Here is a 22,242-nt window from a genome sequence, read left to right as displayed (position 1 = left end):
CTGCAGAGTTAGCTTGAGGCGCGACTACTTTCATAGATCACGGCTGTATCACCTTGGATAATATCATCTAAATCATCATGGCTGGCCCCCCACGGCCTGCCTCAGGGCTGCCGACCAGACGAACAGCGACAGCGACGCGCCCGACCACAAGAAGACTCGGCTCTACGATGTCAACCACGGACAGAGCGGCATCTCCAGCGATCGCATCCAAGGCGCCCTCATCTAGTGCATCGCGTGCGACGAAATCAGCAGTCGAACCTGCTAGCATTACCGCGAAACGCAAAGAACGAGACTTCGAGCGCGAGATCAACGAAGATACGAGTATTCATGTCGTCGTCCGGTGCAGAGGCCGGAATGACCGAGAACTCAAGGAAAACAGTGGAGTTGTAGTGTCCACGGAAGGCGCCAAAGGACAAACCGTGCAACTGTCGATGGGCCCAAATGCATTGGCCAACAAGACCTACACTTTCGACAAGGTCTTCTCAGCGGCTGCGGACCAAATCACCGTCTACGAGGATGTTGTGATCCCGATTGTCAACGAGATGCTCGCTGGCTACAACTGCACCATTTTCGCGTACGGACAGACCGGAACCGGAAAGACTTACACCATGTCCGGCGACATGACCGACACGCTGGGCATACTATCCGACAATGCCGGTATTATACCTCGTGTGTTATATTCATTATTCCACAAGCTGCAGGACACAGAAAGTACTGTCAAGTGTTCTTTCATCGAGCTGTACAACGAAGAGCTCCGCGACCTGCTTTCGGCCGAAGAGAACCCCAGACTGAAGATCTTCGAAAATGAGTCAAGGAAAGGCCACAGTGGAAGTACGCTTGTACAGGGAATGGAGGAAACGTTCATCGACTCTGCGTCCACCGGCATCAAACTTCTCCAGGAAGGTAGCCACAAGCGTCAAGTTGCCGCCACCAAATGCAACGATCTGAGTTCCCGGAGTCACACGGTGTTCACCATTACCGTGATGACGAAACGGACAACGGAGTCTGGCGAAGAGTATATTAGCTCTGGAAAGTTAAACTTGGTCGATCTGGCTGGTAGCGAGAACATCCAGCGCAGTGGGGCGGAGAACAAGCGTGCGGCAGAAGCTGGTCTTATCAACAAGAGTCTGCTCACTTTGGGCCGGGTCATCAATGCCCTGGTCGACAAAAGCCCCCACATCCCCTATAGAGAGTCGAAACTCACTCGCCTCTTGCAAGACTCACTTGGTGGAAGAACCAAGACATGTATTATTGCGACCATCTCGCCGTCACGCAGCAACCTGGAAGAGACGATTTCCACATTGGACTATGCATTTCGGGCCAAGAACATTCGCAACAAACCCCAGATCAACTCCACCATGCCGAAAAAGACCCTCCTGCGAGAATTCACAACTGAGATCGAAAAGCTAAAGGGCGAGCTTATTGCCACGAGACACCGGAACGGCGTGTACATGAGTGTTGATGCATACGAAGAGATGACCATGGAGAGCGAGTCTCGCAGGATTGTTAACGAGGAACAACGCGCGAAGATTGAGTCTATGGAGTCCAGCCTGCGCCACAAGGTCCAGGAGCTTTTTTCTCTTACGAGCAATTTCAACGACCTCAAAAAGAACAATGAAGAGACACGGAATGCACTGAAGAAAACGAACGATGTCCTCGAACAAACTGAGATTGTCCTTAAGGATACCAAATCGCAACTTGAAGAGGAAGAAATTCTCCGCAAGGCGCACGAGGATACAGAGGCTCACCTTCGCGACATTGGGGCTGGTCTGCTTTCCACCTTGGATACCACTGTGGCGGACATCAATGGACTTCACGCGAAAATCGAAAGAAAGACCAATCTGGACTCCGCCAACAAGGAAGCCTGGCAGGTGTCTGCGGCCGAGGTTTCGGACGTGACCCAGGTGGTCGATTCCAGACTCGAGGATTTCCAGATGCAGCACTCCGAGCTGGTGGAGGCCATGTCGAACAAGATCAACGAGTTCGTCACGACTGAGATTGAGAACATCGAGTTGAACAAATCGCAGCTGCTAGAGACCAACGACCTTTTTGACAAAGCCGAGCGGGAGGCCCATTCACAGACATGCGCTGCCCATGACGAGATGAACGAAGTACTTGAAGAGATTAAGGACCTGCGTGAAGAGGTCAAGGGTAAAGTTGGTGATGGCCTCAATGGTCTGTCTGCCGCTGCTGCTCGCATTTCCAAGGAGGTGATCGGCGAATTCGCGGATTTCAATGCCCAGCTCCATTCATCTTACAGCACCCTTGGAAAGGACCTCAAATTTGTATTTGAGGAAATGGTGGCTCAATTGAACGGGCAAAGGATGGAGATCAACAAGCTGAGATTGGAACTTCAGGAAGCCAATCAGAAAGCCGTCGAGGCGAATCGCAAAGTCTCATCGCATTTGGCACAGACTCTAGAAGAGGAGAATGCAAATGCAGAGGCTGAGCGTGATCTCCTGCTTTCTCAAGTGAAGTCTCTCATCGAAGACTCCCGCCAAAGGCAGTGTAGCCGTCTCAAGGGCAGGATCGACACGATGCGTACTGAGCTCTCTGCTTCGGGTGACTCCTTGGAGCATGCGACCGCCCATTATGATCGCCAGGTTGATGAATGGGTTTTCAAGTCGGAGCAATTTGCTAAGGATGTGATTGCCACTAAGGACGAGATGAAATCGAAGATGCAGAGTGACTGGGAGGTAAGTTTTGACTCGCGTCATTCCTCTCCAAAAATATCAATACTAATCACCTCGCAGAGTTTCGAACAACGCAACGCATCTATTCACAAAACAACTGAGGCGGTGCATGAAGAAACCGTTCGAATCGTTGATGCTCAGATGAAGAATATGAGTAAACAGATGGAAGCTTTGGATGACTTCGTAGCCAAGGCACGCTCTCAGAATGGTGTTTACCGAGACGCCCATCTTTCAAGCCTCCAGAACATGTCCTCCAACGTGCACGAGTCATATGACTTAGTCCACACGCAATTGTCGGACTTGGGCAGTCGTCTTCAGGAGCTGCAGGAAGGGGCCATCCAGCAGCAGACAAATCTACACGAGTCTGCCATGCCGTTGTCAGACGATGTGAGGAAGTCGCTCTTGGAGCTTCGCGAACACATTCAACGCCGAGCATTCGCGGAGTACGTTGCGACTGGCATCACCCCCAAGAAGCGTCACTATGAGTATCCTGCCGACCTGCCTCGGACTGAGGCACATGAGAACATCAAATCAAGGTTGAGGACCTCTAGGGAGTTTACGGCTCTTCCATTCAGTGGCGAAGACCGAATTTCGGTGCTTGATAGCTCCCCTGCCACCACACCAGCGAAAGGATTCGTTTTTCACGACGCCGAGGACGAGGTAGGATCTCTACCACCCAAGACCACTGTCACACCTTCCAACAGCGGCCTTAGGGAAGTCGATGCAAACGTCGCCGCCAAAGGCCTCGTAGCTAGTGCGGCCGATGACAAGGCCACGCGCAAGTCCTCTATCGTGACGGCTGATGCGGACTGTGATGGTGCAGAGCAGCCGCCTCCCAAGAGACGTTGTTCAAGCACCACGACCGCTGACGCCAAAATACCTCAGAAATTACTCAACCGGAAGATGGCTGGAATCATGGAGGGCCCAGAGAATGTACCACCGGTGGAAACCCCGAGTGGCAGAAGACTTCGAAATCGGCCTTCTCCTTGATCTTATCACGTTTTGTTTTTTTCGCTGTGCGGAAGCACACTGCTCGCTTGTACGTTGCGGCAGGCATTTTGAGATACCCCTGGTCTTGGCTAAGATAAATCTGGAGACGGTATTCACTTGTTTTTGTTTTGCATTTGTTTGTTCGCGTTTGGAGCATTGTTACTTGCGGGCTCTGCGATGCCTGGCGTTTTGTTCTCGTATAGGGTTCCCGCGGGATGAGAAGATACCCGGGTTTGACGTGATAGAATTCTACAGTCATGGACTTCAAAGTTGCATGATTCCAAATTCGTAGTGTTAAACCCGAGTAGATGGGTTGAGGCCTACCTACAGCTGAGCAGTGACGCCATACGCTAAAATGCCTCTCGCCGAGCCGGTATGTTTTCCAACCCAAAAGGTATCTTAGTACCAGGATGTTCCATCGGCCAGACCCCTATAGTCCCATCTCTGGCCCAGCGGTAGCGTCCTCAACCAAACCCTGGCCATTCTCATGCTGTCCCTGCTCCACACCATGTTCATCCATCTTCCCACCCGGGGAAGACTCCACCTCTGCATCCTCGATGTGCTCCCCCAGCCCGCCCGCCTCAATCACCAACCGCAGCTCCGCCAACCGCTTCGCGAACTGATCCATCATCTCCTCCAACCGCTGACAGCCCCGCTCCTTATCCCTCTCCTTGCCCAGCAGGTTATTGATCGGCAACCCCGCGGTGCCCCGGATCTTCAACATCAGTGCCCCGTTCGCCGAATGTCCCTGCCCCTGCGACGGCGTATTATTCGTATTATTCTCGAACGTCGGCGCCGGCCCCAGCTGCGCATCGAGCACCTGCCACGCCGGCGACAGACTATGCGCCGAAGTCACCACCATCGACTTGGCGTCACCACCCCCTGAGGCACCGTGATGCGGCTCCTGCTGCGGCGGCGGCAGCGGCGACGTCGCCAGCATCTCCCCACCAGCAGTAGCAGCAGTAGTATTCCCGGATTGCTCTTTCATCTCCTCCGTCCCCAAAGCACCGGGTGACGCATAGTCCACGTCGAGGATCACGTAGTGCTCGCGCACCCCTGGGATGGAATCCGGTAGTAGAGAGGGTCCTTTCTCCTCATCTTCGTAGGTGTTTTGTGCCCCTTCTTCTTGTTGTGGCTGCTGCTGCGGTCGACGCGATCGGGTCTTGTTGTTATTGTGGCCCTTTCGGGTATTGGGATTGTAGGCGAGGGTCGGATCGGATTCGCTCTCCAGCGCGCGGAGGGTGGCTTCGGTGACGATGTCGGTGTCGTCGTCGGCGAAGATGTAGTGGACGGTTGGGTGGTGGTATTCGGAGGTGTTGGCGTCTTCGATGAGGGTGAAGAAGGGTTGGAAGGCGGACGTTGATGTTGGTGGGAGTGTGGGTTGGTCGGTGAGGGGGGCCGGAGGGATCGTGGCTGCTGGTGGTGGTGGCGGTGGGTCGGGGATGTTTTCGAGGTGGTGTTGTTGCGCGGTTGGCGGTCGGTCGATGATGCTTTGGGGTCGGGAGGTTGGGAGGTGGTTGTGGTTGGCTGAGATGCGGCGGATGGATTGTTTGGATGGGGAAGAGGAGAGGGGGGACGGGGTGGTGTGTTTTGGTAGAGACATTTTTGGTGGGAGATGGAATTAGGGTGAGAAGGGAAGGAAGGGCGAGGCTACATCATGGTTGTGGTGTATGTTCGAGGGTGACTCGGGATAGCTCAGGGTCGTATTGAAGTGAGTATCGATCCGATCTGGGGAAATTGGCTGCGATCGAACGATTGGCTGGGTTGCGCTCTTATCGATAAGGCAGGATAAGACCGGTCAGGTGATCCGATCGCCGATTGTAAATACTCGGCGCTGCTTGGGATGATTGCTAGGATGGGGTATATGTACATGAATGAGGAGATGCAGAATTGCATATAACAATGAGTACCTAATGAAACCAGGTAGAATGGAATGGGTATCGTAGTGGCTGAGCCTGTCAACGCCTTCTTCGAATGAACAGCAGATGGTCATTCATCAGCTATTGTTGTTGTTCTTGTTGTTGTTCTTCGTCATTCTGTTTCCATTCGAATTCTGCACGTAAAGCCTAAGTGCATATTCAGAAAGTGATGCCATGATAGTGACTTACTCTGTCGGCACATGGGACAGAGTCCCTTGGAGGACTCTTGCTGGATCCATGTCATCAAACAGTGCTGGGTTCGGTCAGTAGTGTCTCGCTTGCGCCATGAGGACATTGGGATCCGCAATCGCACCATATGAAAGGAATGGCCGCATTTCCCAAGCACTGGAGTCCCGCATCAGTGAGGTTAGAAGTGTCTCCAATAACGGGCAGGAAGAAGAGATCTCACGTAAAGAGCAATCGTCGCCGGGAAACTTGCAGGTCGGACAGGTACCATCGAACTGGACGCGGCAAATACCACAGACCTCATCGTCGGGCATGTCCCAGCGCCAGGTCGCGACGGCGTTCCACTCTTTGATAGTGACCTTCATGATTAATTTGGGCTTGAGCTTGTACTTGGGCTGGACACCAGACCGAAAGTGAGGACGCAGACGCAAAACTGGGAGGAGGAAGGAGAGTGGAATCGATACTAGGTAAGCGGGATTGTTTACCCGGTTGATTTTCACATGGTCGGCCGCTCTCCGCATCGGTGATAGGAAAGGAAGTCAACTAACTCATTCTCATTCCAGTCATTCCTCCTCCTCCACTACTCCGCACACACACTCATCATCAACCCCTCTTCATCTCGTTTATCATTTCCCCTGCTCTAGCTGGTGGATGAATAATCCCACTTCCTAAGTCCTAACCGGCATGTAAATACCCTCTTGCCTCCACTTCCTACCTTACTCTCTCAATATGGCTTTCGCAACCCTTCGTAACTCTATCCCTTCACCGACTCGCCTGATCCGTTCGACCATGTCGTTCTCACAACAAGCGCGCCAGCAACTCCAGAGTCGCCCCTACTCTTTCGCTTCATATCTGGTAACTCCTAAAGAGTTGGACACTGCTTTGAAAAAGAACCCAGCTACAAAGATCTCAACCGCCCCACGCGTAGTCCCTCTATGCGCCGCCTGGTTCATGCCAAACGACCCCGAGGGTCGCAAAGGTATCGACATTTTCCGCAACCACCGCATCCCCGGAGCTCGTTTCTTCGACCTCGATGCTGTCAAAGATCATGAATCTCCATACCCGCACATGCTTCCCACCGCTGAAACATTCGCCGAAGCCATGAGCGAGCTAGGTATTCGCCGGGACGACGAAGTGGTGGTCTACGACTCCGCGGAGGTCGGTATCTTCAGCGCGCCTCGTGTTGGTTGGACCCTCCGAGTCTTCGGACACCCGCGGGTCCATGTTCTGAACAACTACAAAGTGTGGCTTGCCGATGGTTTCCCCACGGAGACCGGAGAGCCCCAGCAGCCTGAGAAGACCAACTACCCTGTCCCCACGTACGACTCCAAGCTCGTGATCCCGTACCGGGAGCTGAAGGAGATCGCCAAGGAGCACAGAAAGGAAGGTGCGAAAGAAGTGGAGATCCTTGATGCACGGTCCTATGGCCGCTGGGCGGGCACCGACCCTGAACCGCGCCCGGGCTTGTCTTCAGGGCACATCCCGGGCTCTAAGAGCCTTCCGTTCCAGGAGTTGCTGGACCCCGAAACCAAGACGTTCCTGCCCGGGCCCGAGCTGCGCAAGATTTTCGAGAGCAAGGACATCGACACGAGTAAGTCGATTATCAGCTCGTGCGGCACCGGTGTAACGGCGACTATCATCGAGACGGCATTGGCTGAGGCGGAATACGGCGAGCCAAACCTTCGGAGGGTTTACGATGGGAGCTGGACGTGAGTTTTGGAACCCTTTCTTCTCTCTTCAATGGCTTATTTGCTGACCCCGGCGATAGTGAATGGGCACAACGTGTTAAGCCCGAAGAAGGTCTGATTAAGAAGACGGTCTAGACAATGCGACTGACGATGGCCCAGCCCGGTGCTTATTATCCAGAGTCTGAGATATTATTATTGGTATGAGGTGGTGGTTTTTTCTTTCTCTCAATTGTTCTAGCTTGTTCGAGCGACAGCACATACCAGGAGATTACTCCAATTCGAGTCATAAACTGTACGCAAAGGATGAAATGTCCCGAATAGAAGACTTGTGTGTAATGGTGGCCATGAATGATTTCAATTAAGGGGAGTCAGAGCTTAGTGAGTGACTCTTACTAGTCAACTCCCAGTGAGCTTGTCGTAAGACTGAGGTCAAATTGCATAAATACTACCCAATTCTCGTAGACAACAAACTGATAGTCACGGGCGGCGCGGAATTATCCTGCGCTTAGTCAGGATGCCGACGAATCCCGCGGCTTGGAGTTGATCCGCTGCTGAAGGTCCTCTCCTCTCTCTCCTCCTTCTCACTCATCTCATTGCCTCATTAATTCCTTACACAATCGTTTATTCGGATCGCAAAATGCTGCAGATGACCGTTCTTTGTGAATTAGGATTGCATTGTAAGTGAAACTGTCAGCCCTTTCGACGCCCTGCGAAGTCGGGGCCACACCCCCCCCCCCCCCGGGACGTCCACTACTCTCTCTGGCTGCGAGCCAGGGCCCCCACATTCCCATATTCCTCCGCCTCCATTAATCCTAATTAAACCTCCCTCGCTGGATCCAGCATCACGCTAACCACGCCTGCGGCTCGGTCGCAGTCGTCAAAGCTAGCTATTTGGTATAGGGCCGTTGTGCCGTGCGAGTATCTTCATTTTTAAGCAACGCGACCTGTTCTGTCGATCGCCGGAGGGCAATTATGACGACCGGACGCAAGGTCTTCCACTGCGCCGTGGATGAGACGGCGTTAACCACCAACATCAGCGAAATCAAAAAATGGACGACCAACGGGGCCATCACTCTGATCGTGCCTCTGTACAGTAAGTCGAGCGGAGTTCATTTACCTTGACGGTTACTGATCTAGTGCTCCTCCTCAGCCCTTGAACGCCTCCATGCACTTAAGAGAGCGGGGTCGCAGGTCGCCATCAATGCCCGCGAGGCTGTCCGGTTCCTCGACCGGGTCACTTCCGGCAAGGACAACATTTCTTCCGAGCGGGTGGCTTTGCAGGGTCCCATGGAGCAGTACGAGAACTGGACGGAGGCAGAGAAGTTCTTCCTGCCCGAGTTCGAGGAGGATCCGGAGGCGAACGATGGACTCGTCTCAAACGGCCCGACGGCGCACCCCGACGAAAAGAGTAAAATATCCAAAAAAAACGGCGCCTCCCCGGACGATCTCTCTCAGATGCTACTCAGCAAGTTGAATTTCAAAAAGGAACTCGACGCAGTCTCGAACACGTCCAACGGAACCCACAGTGCACCCTCCCGCCCGTCTTCCCGGAGCTCTCGGACCAGCCCCGAATGTGCAAACTCGCAGGTGATAACCAACGAAGGAGGATCCAAGGACAACAAGACGAAGCGCGCCGAGGGACATCGCCGTTCTGCGTCTGGGTCGGCCATCCCCACGGTCCCGCCTGTGCTCAGGCCGCTGCTCAGCGCGCTGCTGTGGCGACTGCACCAGGGGCCCGATGCTTCGAACGCCGCCAAGACTTGTATTCTGATTACGAACGATCCACAGACCCAGCTTTGGGCCCAGAAATTCGGCATTGGGGTCAAGAACATTCATCAGCTGCGAACATCGATTCAATACGAAGAGCGAGAGTACAAAAACCGATGCAAATATGTCGAGAAGACTCAGGCGACGACCAGCGAACCGAAATCGCTTCTTTCCTACGAGGATGAGAGCGACGAAGACGAGCTCGTCTTCGTTCCTCGCGGCGGTCGGGGCAAGGGAGCGTCGCGCGGCGGCGGCTCTCGTGGGGTCAACAGCCGCAAGGCGCCTGTCGTCAAAAGTGCAGCCCCGCCTGTCGAGGCGACTATGGAGATCCCTACTCAACCTATCGATCCGAATTCGTTTAGTCGTTCTCTTGGTCCCACCAAGCAGCCGCCCACGGTCGACCTTAGCACTCAGTCGGGAGCCGCACGGGGCATCGCGGGTGCGTCTCGGAACCATGCCAACAACCGCCGAGGCGCCTCCCGAGGCCCGACTCGTGGTAGTGGTAACAGCCGGGGCCGTGGGAAACTCTGGGTTCCTTGATCGTATGGGCCGGTTCGTCAATCATACGACGGACGAATCGCACGTTTTCCAATACCGATGAAGACCGACGCGGTTGTTACTTGAAGCAACAAAATTGAGTCCTTCTGCCTTAGCCGGGCTGCCTTTTAGTTCGACCTCTGTCGATTTCGACTTGACTTCATGGATGAGGCGAATGGGTCCTGGACAGGTGGCATGGCATCCGAACTGGTAGACGAGATCTAAGCGCTTAGTCTCGAGAGAGCCTACAACGATGACCGCTCAGGTGGTAAGGGAGCTGTCGGAGAACCGGGCTGCATGTTGGCCCGACTTCCTCTGACGAACGTCTCGAGATTCTGTTGAGGCTCGTAGCTGTCTGGGTCCATCACTTTTGCTTTAGTGGGAGGAGGCGTTTGCTTTCATTTTCCCTCCTAGGACTTTGCTGGTAGGAAGCCCGGAGCAAAAAGGATTAAGTCCGGAGGAAGCTAGCTTTTCGACATGTTCTACTCTGCAATTACGAAAACAGATACAGCAGTTGCTCTTCGCTTTACGATCGATTTTGTGGGCATATTTTGGGCTGGTGGAGGGGTTGTGTTGGTGGTGGGGGAGGGGGGAGGGAAGAAGAGCAGGCCAAAAATACTCGGAATATTTATCAAGGTAGCTTGCCAGACAATATGAGTTATTGTGACATCGTATCACATTGTATCATGGGGGGGGGGGGGGGCTTGAAGGAGTAGGGAGTATAGCGATCTCTCTCCACATATGACATCGTGCGCCACCAGTTGGCTGGGCTGGGCTAGGCTGGGGTCCCGTGGATCGGCCTGCCACTGGGCCATCACTTGACCTGACCACCAGTACCACCCCATCGATCGCCCTGACAACAACAACCTACGAAGCTGCTGGTGATCCTTTGACTTGTTTGAACTGGTGGAAGGGACTAGCTAAACTTATTTATACCTCGGGAGGTCCCTTAGTTCTTGCAGCCGAGTACTCCACCAATTTCTTTAAAGCACTGCAACAAAACAGCACTTGCTTAGTTCTGACCATTCCCATCTATATCATCGGAGAACATACGTCACACCTCACCATGGACACCAGCGCCAGCGCCATCGACCAGACCCCTCTCTCCGCATCCCCCACCGAGCGCCGTGATTCGCTCGAGAAACACCTCCAGCATCGCCCGGACGTCCAGGACCTGAAAGAACGACACATCCTCCTCGACACCAATGTGGCTCCGTACGTGGCTGGCACCCACCAAGAAACAACAACTCTCACCGTCCCCTCCCGCCCTAACATTCCGTATCAAATAGATCCCTCCAAGCCGCCCACCAGGACCTCGCCCGCCACCGCACGGCCGACGACCTGAAGAAGCACCTCGAGCACCGACCCGACCGCGAGGAACTCGTGGAGCGTGAGTCCCACCCCCTACCCCACAGCCCTCTAGCGTGGTGCAATGTATACTCGAACGTGGGATGATATGCTGATGTGTGTGTGTGTCGGGAAGGCAACATCCTCCCCTCGTCGACCGCCGCCCCCGCCCTGCAAGCCAACGCCCGGGAGCTGGAGAAGCACATGCTGGCCGATCATCTGGACCAGAAGATCGGGGCCCGGCCGGCGCCGGATGAGCTGATCTCGCAGGGGATCCTGACGGAGGATGAGGATCCGCGGTTCCCGACTGTTTAGTTGGGGGTGTGGTGCGGATGTGGTATGATATGATTGATGCTGGATGGCTGGATGGCGTTTGTTGAGTTTAGTTTGTATTTCGCTCGTGTTGATGTTTGTTGCGGGCGAGGCTGTACTGCAGCAGCAGGTAGTGCTAGTGCTAGTGCTATTATTATTAATTTATCCTTCGTATTGTTCTGTTCATACCCCTACACTACAAATTACTCCTTTTTTTGTGTCCCAGTAACCCCGACTATAGTTCTAATCCTACACCACCACCATCACCCAAGCATCATGTATCATACACCAAAGACAATATCCCCTCAATCAATCAGATAAGAATCCCCCCCGAAATCCGGCCTCCACCCCTTGGGCCGCTCACTCCCGCGCACCAGGATCCCATACGCCGCGCGCTCCACCTTCTCCACAGACCCCTGCATCACCTCGGTCTTGCGGCCGATATCCCGGAACATGGCCCCGGCATGCCGTCGCGGGATACTCAGGAGCTCGATGGCCGACCGCATCGCCCGGAGATCCACGACGATGGCGGTTTGCTCGGGGCGGAGGTGGATTTTCTTGCCGTCCCCGTCCTTCTTGCTGGTAGTACCATGATTTGCACCCTCAATCGTGGCCGTTGACAACCCCGTCACCGCAAACCGCATCACCTCCCCCGTGAGATCGAAAACCCCCATCAGGTAATCCTCCTCCGTGAGCGGGATGCCGTCCGGCAGGTGAGCCCGCACTTCCGGCATGGTGATGAGGGTCTGGGTGGTCAGGTAGTGGCGGAAGGAGAGCGCTTCGATGAACTCCTGGATCGCGCCGCTGAGTTGGCGCTGGTAGCGGTGGCGGTGCAGGGTGGCGAGGTCGGGGAGGGTGGATTCGAAGAGGCGCGTGATTTGCGTGAAGCGGTGGGTGGTTTCGGTTGCGATGGCGGGGGGGAGGGGGGAGGCTGGGGTGCGGATTCTGGGAGGGTTAGGGTCTGGGTGGTGATTGGGATTGAGGTAAGGTAAGGTAAAGGTAAGGAAGGTACCGTTGGAGGGAGAAGATTCTGGTGATCGGGTTTAGTGTTAGTTAGTGTTTGTTTTAGTTGAGAGGGAGATTTGAGGGAAGGGATGGGGAGGAGTGAGTACATCTTCTTGCTGAGAGCTGTGATGTCGCGGCTGGTTTTGATTAGGCGCTCGCGTCGGTCGTGGTGTTCGTCTAGTTCGTTGCGGAAGGTTTCGAACATGCTTTGGATTGAGGCGGGGGCTGGGGCGGCGGAGGTCATGGTTGCGGGTTCGAGGGGTTGGCCGTCCCAGGTGCGTTTTGTGCCGGCCATGGGAGTTGGAGGGATTTGAGGGGTTGTAAAGGAGAGGGAGGGACGGGATGGAGAAGGAGGGGATGCAACGCGCTCGCCGTCGATGTCATTTCTGCGGTGTGGGGCCTTGCTGCTTTGGGGTGATTCGGCTTATCTGATAAGATTGCTATCGCTACAGTATACTTTTGTGAACGATAGGAACATTTGGATACTGAACAGAGCTTGTCTTGGAGAGAAACCACACTGGGAAATAGATGGTTGTCGATCTTTTTGAGTTATTCTATTGAGGTAGGGAGGGGGAGCAAAGGAGCCCCCCTTTCACAGGCAGTCGTCACAGGCAGAGTAGGATTGTTCAATTCAAGCTGATCATGTTCAACGAGACATACGATATCATCATCGCACATTAGTGACTTCCTGACTACCTACAGTCAAAAAGTCTCTGGCACAATCATCATCAGTGATCAAGATACTTGTACTTCAGCGAGTCACCCCCCTTCAATCCCCGGACCGTGACAGTCTGATCATCACCGGGTATAATGTCCATCGCGCTGTCGCTGATCTTGACTCCATCCCGCTCTTCAAACACCAAGCATTTCACTGGCTTCTGCGCGCTGATCTTCAACGTCTGCTGCTCAGCTGTCTCAGAGATCTTCTCCGCCACAAGCCCCCGTTCCGAGAAATCGAGGTACTTGAACGGCTGAGGCCAGTCCACATCCCTTGCGACAATCTGCCCGTCGACCCACAAGCGGGCAGCCAGCACGTGTGGCTCGGGATACTCCTTATAATCAATCAGACCGTCCAAGATAAGGTTGGTGGTGCCATTCGGCTGGATGGTGATGTTCTCGTGGACCACCTTTTCCCTAACCTCCTGACCATCGTTGATGGAGAGGAATCTGAGTTCCACCGTTCCTGTCCTTTCCTCCTGAGCGGAGCTAACAACCCAGAGCTCAAACTTGCTCGTCTTCGGAGGCTGGGCATGCGTAACGCTCCAATCATGGTGTTCGCGTCGGACACCCACAGCCAACGGAGCCAATACGCGTGCCACAGCGTAGAATGCCGGCTTGGGTCGCAGGAAGTAGTCCACAATAGCCCATGAGATAGTCGGCCAGCAATCGTTGAGTTGCCAGAGCAAAGCACCGCCGCAGTGTCTCTCATCGCCCCACTGCCGACGCCACCCTCGATACCCGAACATCATGGTCTCAGCTTGAACAACTTGCGTGAGATAGGTGTAGGTCTGGCTCATTAGCGCGGGTTACCTTGTGTGGCCGTGGGATCTCACCTCCAAGTCTGTAGCTGTCTTTAGGTTCTCCACCAGGTATGTAGCAATACGCCGCTCATGTCCGTCAGCTTTGTTGTGGAAGTCGAGGACGTGCGACTGCGGGTACTTGTCTTTCTCGTGCTCGACGAAGTGGTTGATGGTCGATAGGTGAGGGAATGCCTCCATGCCGAACTCACTGTTGAATCGTCCGCCCAGGGTATCGAAAATCTGGTACTTTTCCTGCGTTCCATGCCAGACTGTACTTGGTCAGCAATTAATGCTACATGTGCGGGAAACGGGCATTACCATTCCACTGATGCATGTCGCCTACTGTCGGATCGGACGTTTTCTTGCCATCTCCCCATGGGCTTCCGGGATGATAGAATGTCCGTGGAGAGTGTTTATCCATCACCTCTGGAAGCAGTTTCTCGTATATGTACCGAGCTGGAAAGTCCGTCTTCAGCCAATTCTCGGGGTTCTTGTCCTCGAAGTCATAGGTCAGACCTGCCGACTCTTGTACTTGGTAGTCCTCGTTATTTCCAGCATAAAGCACAATAGACGGATGATGTCGCAGCCGGCGCACATTATAGGCGGCTTCTTTTTCGATCGACTCAAGCAGCTCGGGCCAGGTCGGGTAGTTGCCGCAGCCGAACATGAAGTCCTGCCATACAAGCACACCAAGTTCGTCGCATGCTTCGTAGAAATTGTTGTCTTCGTAGATACCGCCGCCCCAAACCCTGTTGCTGTAAGCAAGACTGAAATGTATCCGCATGGGCCAACCTACCGAATCATAACTTGGCGACCAGCGACCATAAGTTCAATCCAGCTCCGATAGCGCTCACGGGTAATGCTGGGCAAGAGGTTGTCTGCGGGGATCCAGCACGAGCCACCACAAAAGACGTCGACTCCGTTGATTCGGAAGAAGAACGACTTGCCGTGCTTGTCTGGCCGCTGAACGACCTCTGCCGTTCTTATGCCAATCTTTTTCGAGACATGATGCAGTTCAATCTGATCCTTCTCCAAAAAAACAGAGACCTCGTACAGATTTGGGTCTCCGTAACCATTTGGCCACCAGAGGCTTGGTTGATCGATTTCGAATGTCACTTTGGCGACCTTGTTGTCGGGCGTGGTGACCTGCCGAGCAATCTCCTTACCATCTTTATTCAAGGTGAAGATGGCTCGAAAGGAAGAGTTCTCTGTGGCATCAATCTCGGCGTAGGCATCAACCTGCGCATGCCGGTGATCCGCAGCAAGATCTACGTCCGTCCAGAGGTCCGCGATTCTTGCCGAGTATACTTCCAACCGAACGTCTCGCCAGATGCCCGCAGTCATCAGCACTGGGCCCCAGTCCCAGCCCCAGTGATACTGAGCCTTACGAACGGCTAGTCGGGCCGGATCGCCGTTGAAGGAAGCCCAGTTGTGCTTGGGGTCCTGCTCTCGGAGCTCCTTGGCTCGCAGCATGGCACAATCAAAGTCGATGAGAAGCACATGATCACCCTCGGCCTCCAGGGCTTCGGTGACGTCAACGCGATGAGCTAGGAACATGTTGTTGCTCTCGAGAATGATCTTATCGTCCAGTCTCACCGTAGCAAAAGTATCCAAGCCGTCGAACGCCAGAACGACCCTGGATCCAGCAGGGACGGTCGGCTTTTGGAATACATGTCTGTAAGACCATGACTTCGCATTGACCCATCTTGCCTCGAGCTCATTGAAGCCAATGTAAGGGTCTTGCAATCTGTGTGCTCCGCGTTAATACCATGCCAAGAGTCCAGAGGCTGATGATGGCACACCTTCCATTTGCCTGTAAGTCCTGATGAACGACAGACGGCACGCTAGAAACGGACATCCAAGCATCAGATGCCTGTTCGTCGCTATCCTTGAAGGACCATCCGGTGGTCAGAGGATGCTGAATGAAACTCGCCATATTGGAAGCCAAGGAGGGGTAATGACGAGTCAATGGCAACAATGCGTGAAAGCTCAACAAGTGGGAACCGATCGATGGCCCTGTGAATGCTTTTTGGCAACGAAGGGGAGACTCACACTCTTTGTATCTTGAATCTGATATCTAATGGTTTCAGATGCCATGAGGGAAGTATAGAGCAAGGGAAGAGCTCCACGGAGATATCTCCGCATTCCACGTGCTGTCATTGCCTAATCGGGCAATCGACGGGCGGCTTCTCCTCCTTTCCCAAAACAGTCTTCCCTCTTCCACTCAGTGAGTGCTGCCAGTGACTCGGGAGTCCCCAAGTCCTACACTTTCGCACTCAACATCCTGAACTGTCTCACCATCACCCGTCAGTCTTTGAGTTTCAACACGGCTCATCGTCAAAATGTCTCAAATGAGCCAAGTGATGGGACAATGAAGTGATCAGACAAAGAATATCCCGAGCGCTGTCCGAGTCAGTGCAAAGACACGACCGACAAGAAATCCCTCCCGTCTTGGGAGGCATATAAAGTGACTATTCTCTGTATCTCGAACCATGCTCCTCTCACTGAAACCAATCCTCGACATTCCTCCCCCCTACTTTACTGCTTTAGGTGCGGATGATGCTCCACGCAGCTGTGGTTGGTCTCCCGTCTGATCGAATCCTTCCCTGTGCTTGGAGATTCTTGTTCCTGACAGCCCTGAAGATCACTAGTTAAACTGAACGTAAATCCTCTGATCGGTGCTGAATCACTCTCGACCACCTTAAACCTGGATTCAAAGCGAACTTGTACCCTCACCCCATTGCCAAATAAGCGATTTTCTCTGCCAGAATCTCATTGGTTGGTACGCCGGTCACTAGCCCGACCATTGTCGCTTAGCGAAACGAACGACATTTCCAGCAGCTAATTGCAGGACCATGGGGTGTCAACACTCTCAACACTCAACAGCCGGGGCAAGTGCCTCGGTTCTCACTGTGCTTCCGCCCTTCCCGCCTCCCGTTGCTTCCACAGTCATGCCGGGGTACCTTACAGGAAATGGAGACAGGTTCCTCCTTGGAGCGCTAACCATTCGATGCGGCATGTGATGAGTGAGCAATTTCGCGCTCTTGGCGTTCATCGCAATTAGCCTGATCACTTTTGCCTAACCAATGCGGGCCACTCTGCGTCGAGTCTATTTTGCGATTGGCTGTCGTCCTCGAGTACCCCAGAATCCGTGTCAAATCACACGCACCTCTGTCCAGAAGCGTCCTAAGTGGTGTGAAGCCGCTTATTCTATCAACCGGCATCAAACTCGCTTGGAGCAACCAGATGGGCCAGGAAATGCTCTGAACTGGGACCAAAGTCTATCACCGCTTTTGCCACTCATGAATGCAAAGCTCTAAGATGGAGCCGGGAGCCCACGGACCAGTTGACTTACGGGATTGGACATAGGCGACGGATTCTAAGCGGCGGTGCGCCAACAGACTCCGACCCCGTCATGGGGTTTAATTAAAATAGGGTGTCCAAGCCGGTCATCCTATGCGGGGTCAGAGCTGCAATTGGCGGGGACAGATTTCCCAAAGAGTCAGACCCTGCGAAGGTGCTGGAATGAGAAATTTCTTGAACCCTGCTATTATCGCCTGCGCCGTCGCGACAGGAAAAACCCCGTCAGATTCTGACAATGGACTCAGGAGCAGTAAGCTCGAGCAGCACGGATGAACGGAGGCTGTTGAATCGGGTATACACCAACCACTTCCGATGGAAATCGCAGTCAGACGCAGTTGGTCTTTCTGCCTATTTGTGGTTGTTGCTCGGACATCGAGTGGCGCCACCCCTGTTGGTTTAATATATTGATGTGCTCCGGTCTTCATCAGCCTGCAGAACTGTAACGGGGTTGGCTGCCCGCTAGGCGATTAATGATTGTTTGTCCGGCTCGGGGTTGAGTACCGTGGAAGGACTGTCAGCCCTGACGTGGGTAGATGCGGGTGCCCCCAAGAACGTGGGCGAATTCGTGCGTCGAACGCTTACTGTGGTAGAGCCCGCGATGTTTGCGCACACAGGGCTGTTCCTCAGGTGACCTGGAGAAGGACCCCAGCAACCCACCTTCGAGTTGATGTGTTTTCCTTTCGGAACTGGAAGGACTTCTCACGGAAGGAATTCGGGGGCTCATCCATCACCCCCTGATAGGTGGAAGCACATGGCTCAACATCGAGCAGAGTGCATCGTAGAGAGGGGAAAGCGCTAACAGGAGACAGATCCAAGGCACCGTGAAGAACAGACCCTTTGGGGCGAGAGTTGGCGAGCCTGTAGTGGGATTGAATACATATTGGTCGTATGTAACCCTGGCAGCCGAGCCTTTGATATAGGGTCAAGCATGGCCGGTGGACGAAGGGTCCGGGGTTTATGACTGGAGTAGCCAGTCAGAACCCACGATGCATGGGATGCCGATTCTTCCCCAGACATGCAGAAGCCTGACAGAAACGGCCACTTCCTGCATGATGGATTTAATCAAAGTGGAAAATTGCGGGGGCGTCGCCAGAGCCGGACCAGTGAAGAAAAGAAATCCCGAAGGACGATCGCTTTTCAGGGACTGTGTTGGGCAGGCACTGTGGTGGAGGGAGGGCGTCGTCGGTTCTTGGAGGAGGAGAAGAAGGAAGAGGAGAAGGAGGTGGTGGAAAATGGAAAATGTCGCTTGATGCTTTCTCGGGGGCTGATGATCGCTGTTCTCCGGCTGCTAAAATATACGCCTCGTGGTCCGACTCACCTTGCCTGCCCTTGAAGATATATTGCAACACGTTTTTCTTTTACTGTCGATTTTCCCCGCCGACCTTTTTCAATCCAAGACAGTGGCGACTGCAAGTGAACTAGGCTATTTTCCATGCAGTAATTCACTGGGGCCCCTCATCGATGATCTGATTTCCACACCCTCCTACTGCCACTCATCACTAGCAGCAAACAGGCTATCCCTGCCATCTGTTGCATCGAAACTTGCTAGTCTTCCTGCGACCGGTTGCCAATGGCTGTTTCTAGCTGACCACGCTACCATAGAATGCCTTGATCGTACTATCGTACTATCAGTCTATCAGTCTATCAGTCTACCTGTCTATCAGGTCTTCCACCAAGAATCTCTAATCTTATCGTCGCTAGCCATGTTCCACACGTTTGAAGGCTTCGAGAACCCCGGACTGTCGAATCCGACCCGGGGGCGCAATCAGCGTCAACCCTCCGTTGGCCGTCGAGTCACCACCCTTCGGGCTTGCACGTCTTGCCGGCATCGCAAGATCAAATGTGATGGCGAAAAACCATGCGAAGCATGCAGGTGGTACAAGAAGGCCGATCAGTGCCAGTATTCCGACCCTCGTCCGTCGCGCAGGTGTGTTTTGACTTTCTTGTCTGGAAGACCACAGAACACAAAATAACCAGCAGAGTTGCGGATGCAGACACGTGGAGAAACTGTCGACTACATTGGACGAGTTCCGCGGGGTGCTCGAGAAGCTGTTCCCCGGATTCCCAGCTGAGACCCTGGTGAACTTGCCACGCGAGAAACTACTAGACTTGGTGGGCAAGGGTCCATCGCATGTGCAGACGCAGCCGCCACATCCAGCCTCCCCGGCCACTTCTGCATCGGCCGAGGCCCACACATCCCCGGCTTCCAGTGAGGATGGCAATCTCGAGTCCCTCCAGACCATCCCCGACCACACCAGCCCTCTACGCCCGCTGAGAACCCCAGCGTTTCCGAGTGGCATCTCGGATGATGTCAATGCCTTGTCCCTGTCGGCTCAGCAGCCATCCTCATACTTAGGTGTGTCTTCAATACATGCGGTGCTCAAGGTCATCGTATGGTTGGACCCTGGATCCCTCACCCACCTTTCACGCACTCCAGCCCATGGTGGTCGGAGAGGATCCATTGACCTCTCTTCTTCTCCAGGCAGCCAGCACTGGCCGGTCCATGGGTTCCAGCCGCGCCTCGCGACGCCCGAGTCCCGACGAGCGTCGGAATCCCAATTGCTGGACGCATACTTTACTTACGTTCAACCCTTTGTGCCATTGTTGGATGAACCGGTCTTCCGCGAAACCTACCACAGTGGGAGGCGGAGCGATGAACAGTGGCTGGCTTTGCTGAACATTGTCCTTGCCCTGGGCAGCATAGCAGCCTGTCCGGCGCATGACACGTCGCATCAGACTTACTTTCTGAAGTGTAAGGAGTTCGTTAATCTGGAGTGTCTGGGCTCTTCGCAGTTGGAGACCATCCAGACCCTGGGTCTCATGGGGGGCTATTATCTGCATTACACGAGCCAGCCCAACCTAGCATATGCGATCATGGGGGCCGCCTTGCGGATGGCAGCGGCACTGGGCCTCCACAAAGAGCTCTCCGACAGCCAGACTGGGGGGAGCCGACAAAGACAATCGTCCACCGACCAGAAGCGCCGCGTGTGGTGGTCGCTGTTTTGTCTGGATACGTGGGGGGGGATGACGCTCGGGCGACCCAGCATGGGCCGTCTGGGGCCGACCATCACTGTCAAGCTGCCACATTATCGCGAAAAGGTACGGTTTGTCCTATTCCAAAGACATGCAGGATAAATACTGACAGTTGCAAGGGAAATGTACTGGATATTCTACCCCTCCTGGAGAACGTGCGCTTCTGCAAGATCGCCACTCAGATCCAAGAAGTGCTGGCGGCGTCGCCGCTGACCAAGTTCCATGAGATGACGCAGCTGGACAGCCAGCTGCTGGAATGGTACGAGAACCTTCCCTATATCCTCAAAGACCACGAGCCGTGCTCCGAAGCCATCGCGTTCACGCGGACGGTGATGAAGTGGCGGTACTACAACCAGCGCATGCTCCTGTACCGGCCGACCCTCCTCAGCTATGCGATGCGGCGGGTTCCGTACATTGTGCTCCGCTCCGAGGAGCGGCTGGCGATCGAGCGGTGTCGCGAGATCGCCGAGATGACGATCCAGGACATCGCGACCAAGGCGCAGGACCATCAGATGTCTGGGTGGAACGCGGTCTGGCTGATCTTCCAGGCGGCCATGGTTCCGCTGCTGGGCCTGTTCCTGAACGACGGCACGGTGGACGACCCCCGCGCGACCGTGGAGGCCTGCCAGGCGCAGGTGGAGACGACCATGCTCGTGCTGGCGCGGCTGCAGTCGTGGAGCCCCACGGCGAAGTCGACGTTGGACGCGGTGTCGCGCCTGTTCGAGGCCAGCAAGCGCAACTCGGCCTTGCTCAGTGCCGCCAGCAGCATCGACAGCGGCAGCTGTTCGAACCTCTGCGACGGAGGAGGGGGGATGCCCGGGGCGGCGGCGGCGGCCGGCGGCGGGGGACTGCTACCGCCGGGGGTCCTGGTGAGTCTGGAGAACGGGTTTTTGGATCCGTTCGACCCGCCGTTCATCGACGACTCGGCCGGGCAATACTTATGGGATTTTCTGAGTTGGAGCGACAGCAGCCTGCTGCAGGGGTTTGCAGAGATCGACAATGGGGGTGGTAGTTTTGGGGTGCTTGCTGGCCCCGGCCCCGAGGAGAGACATGTGAAGTACGGTGGAGACCCGATTCTGCTGGGCGGACAGCTGAACGACTCGACCTTCTTTGTGAATCCGGCCGCCCCATTCTACTAAGCTGGTAGTTCTCTCGTTTTGTGATGTTACATACCCTTTTTTTTTTTGGTTGCATGTGGTCTAGTCTGGTTTGCTACGTTTCGTTGGGCTATTGAGCGCTATCGGGTAAATGTATAGGTGTAGGCATGATGAATATGATATGAATGATATGAGTGACACTTCAAGATTAACCTGGAGGTGAATGTAGGGAAAGACTGAGGTCGGGACTTCGGCCCTGCACACCAGACTGGAGTCACTGGGTCAGACACGCAGGAGGGAAATGCTTGATTGTGTGCAGAACAGCGAACAGTGCGCATTAGGCTGAAGGCTGGAAGTCAACTGGCGGGAGTCGGGCCGAGACCCGCCGGTGGGCAAACGCGGGTTGATTTGATTTGTTTGTTTGACCGGGTTATCCTCCATCATCACTTTTTGGGCACGGCATTGACAGCCTGGAGTGAACTCCACGTTACGTACTACGGGTAGGGTCCAGTAGTTGCCCAGTGGATTGCGCTGAGCTTCCAAGAAAGAATTGTACGGAGTGCCGTTTAGTATACACCCAAACCACTGCACGGCCAGCCAGCCAACCAACCACAACCGGAACAGAACCACCTGTTCTCCAAGCTGCCCCTAACTAACCAGGCCTGGCCAAGAACGAACATCCAGCTTCACCACGGCACTACACACTACATGTCCACATGATACCACACCCACAATGTCCACCCCAATAACCCCTTCCTCCTCTGCCCCTCCCAAACCCTCCCCCT

General features: G+C 54.5%; 8 protein-coding genes across 8 annotated transcripts; 4 read left to right on the top strand and 4 right to left on the bottom strand.

Moving 5' to 3' along the window:
* Positions 1-77: 77 nt before the first annotated feature.
* On the top strand, positions 78-3,683 carry BO95DRAFT_479345 (putative kinesin family protein (BimC); the record flags this gene model as incomplete). Its single annotated transcript, XM_025590102.1, has 1 exon — positions 78-3,683. The coding sequence occupies one exon, from the start codon at positions 78-80 to the stop codon at positions 3,681-3,683; it is 3,606 nt and encodes a 1,201-aa protein (XP_025445918.1).
* A 269-nt stretch (positions 3,684-3,952) lies between these two features.
* BO95DRAFT_439314 (uncharacterized protein) lies at positions 3,953-5,362 on the bottom strand. The gene has a single exon (XM_025585707.1). The coding sequence runs from the start codon at positions 5,284-5,286 to the stop codon at positions 4,114-4,116; it is 1,173 nt and encodes a 390-aa protein (XP_025445917.1). The 5' UTR covers positions 5,287-5,362; the 3' UTR covers positions 3,953-4,113.
* A 93-nt stretch (positions 5,363-5,455) lies between these two features.
* Positions 5,456-6,255, bottom strand: BO95DRAFT_283291 (anaphase promoting complex subunit 11). The gene is made up of 2 exons (XM_025581666.1): positions 6,012-6,255; positions 5,456-5,947 (listed from the first exon to the last, which is right to left on the bottom strand). The coding sequence occupies exons 1-2, from the start codon at positions 6,151-6,153 to the stop codon at positions 5,715-5,717; spliced, it is 375 nt and encodes a 124-aa protein (XP_025445916.1). The 5' UTR covers positions 6,154-6,255; the 3' UTR covers positions 5,456-5,714.
* A 262-nt stretch (positions 6,256-6,517) lies between these two features.
* On the top strand, positions 6,518-9,783 carry BO95DRAFT_450231 (thiosulfate sulfurtransferase; the record flags this gene model as incomplete). The annotated part of the gene is made up of 3 exons (XM_025587998.1): positions 6,518-7,497; positions 8,412-8,569; positions 8,627-9,783. 3 exons carry the CDS (start codon positions 6,518-6,520, stop codon positions 9,781-9,783), a joined length of 2,295 nt encoding a protein of 764 aa, XP_025445915.1.
* A 953-nt stretch (positions 9,784-10,736) lies between these two features.
* On the top strand, positions 10,737-11,634 carry BO95DRAFT_283225 (RPEL repeat-containing protein). The gene is made up of 3 exons (XM_025581665.1): positions 10,737-10,995; positions 11,070-11,170; positions 11,264-11,634. The coding sequence occupies exons 1-3, from the start codon at positions 10,847-10,849 to the stop codon at positions 11,440-11,442; spliced, it is 429 nt and encodes a 142-aa protein (XP_025445914.1). The 5' UTR covers positions 10,737-10,846; the 3' UTR covers positions 11,443-11,634.
* A 110-nt stretch (positions 11,635-11,744) lies between these two features.
* Positions 11,745-12,739, bottom strand: BO95DRAFT_354558 (translin family protein; the record flags this gene model as incomplete). The annotated part of the gene is made up of 3 exons (XM_025582217.1): positions 11,745-12,384; positions 12,452-12,469; positions 12,552-12,739. The coding sequence occupies 3 exons, from the start codon at positions 12,737-12,739 to the stop codon at positions 11,745-11,747; spliced, it is 846 nt and encodes a 281-aa protein (XP_025445913.1).
* A 346-nt stretch (positions 12,740-13,085) lies between these two features.
* Positions 13,086-16,149, bottom strand: BO95DRAFT_439311 (glycoside hydrolase family 2 protein). The gene is made up of 5 exons (XM_025585706.1): positions 15,767-16,149; positions 14,761-15,711; positions 14,283-14,713; positions 13,998-14,233; positions 13,086-13,952 (listed from the first exon to the last, which is right to left on the bottom strand). The coding sequence occupies exons 1-5, from the start codon at positions 15,898-15,900 to the stop codon at positions 13,173-13,175; spliced, it is 2,532 nt and encodes an 843-aa protein (XP_025445912.1). The 5' UTR covers positions 15,901-16,149; the 3' UTR covers positions 13,086-13,172.
* Positions 16,150-19,030: 2,881 nt separating this feature from the next.
* On the top strand, positions 19,031-21,499 carry BO95DRAFT_428478 (putative C6 transcription factor; the record flags this gene model as incomplete). The annotated part of the gene is made up of 3 exons (XM_025584846.1): positions 19,031-19,254; positions 19,289-20,426; positions 20,480-21,499. The coding sequence occupies 3 exons, from the start codon at positions 19,031-19,033 to the stop codon at positions 21,497-21,499; spliced, it is 2,382 nt and encodes a 793-aa protein (XP_025445911.1).
* Between the last annotated feature and the right edge of the window lie 743 nt (positions 21,500-22,242).

This window comes from Aspergillus brunneoviolaceus (assembly GCF_003184695.1).
Source record: "Aspergillus brunneoviolaceus CBS 621.78 unplaced genomic scaffold BO95scaffold_9, whole genome shotgun sequence".
Classification (NCBI taxonomy): domain Eukaryota; kingdom Fungi; phylum Ascomycota; class Eurotiomycetes; order Eurotiales; family Aspergillaceae; genus Aspergillus; species Aspergillus brunneoviolaceus.
This window is presented reverse-complemented; position numbering and strand designations above follow the sequence as displayed.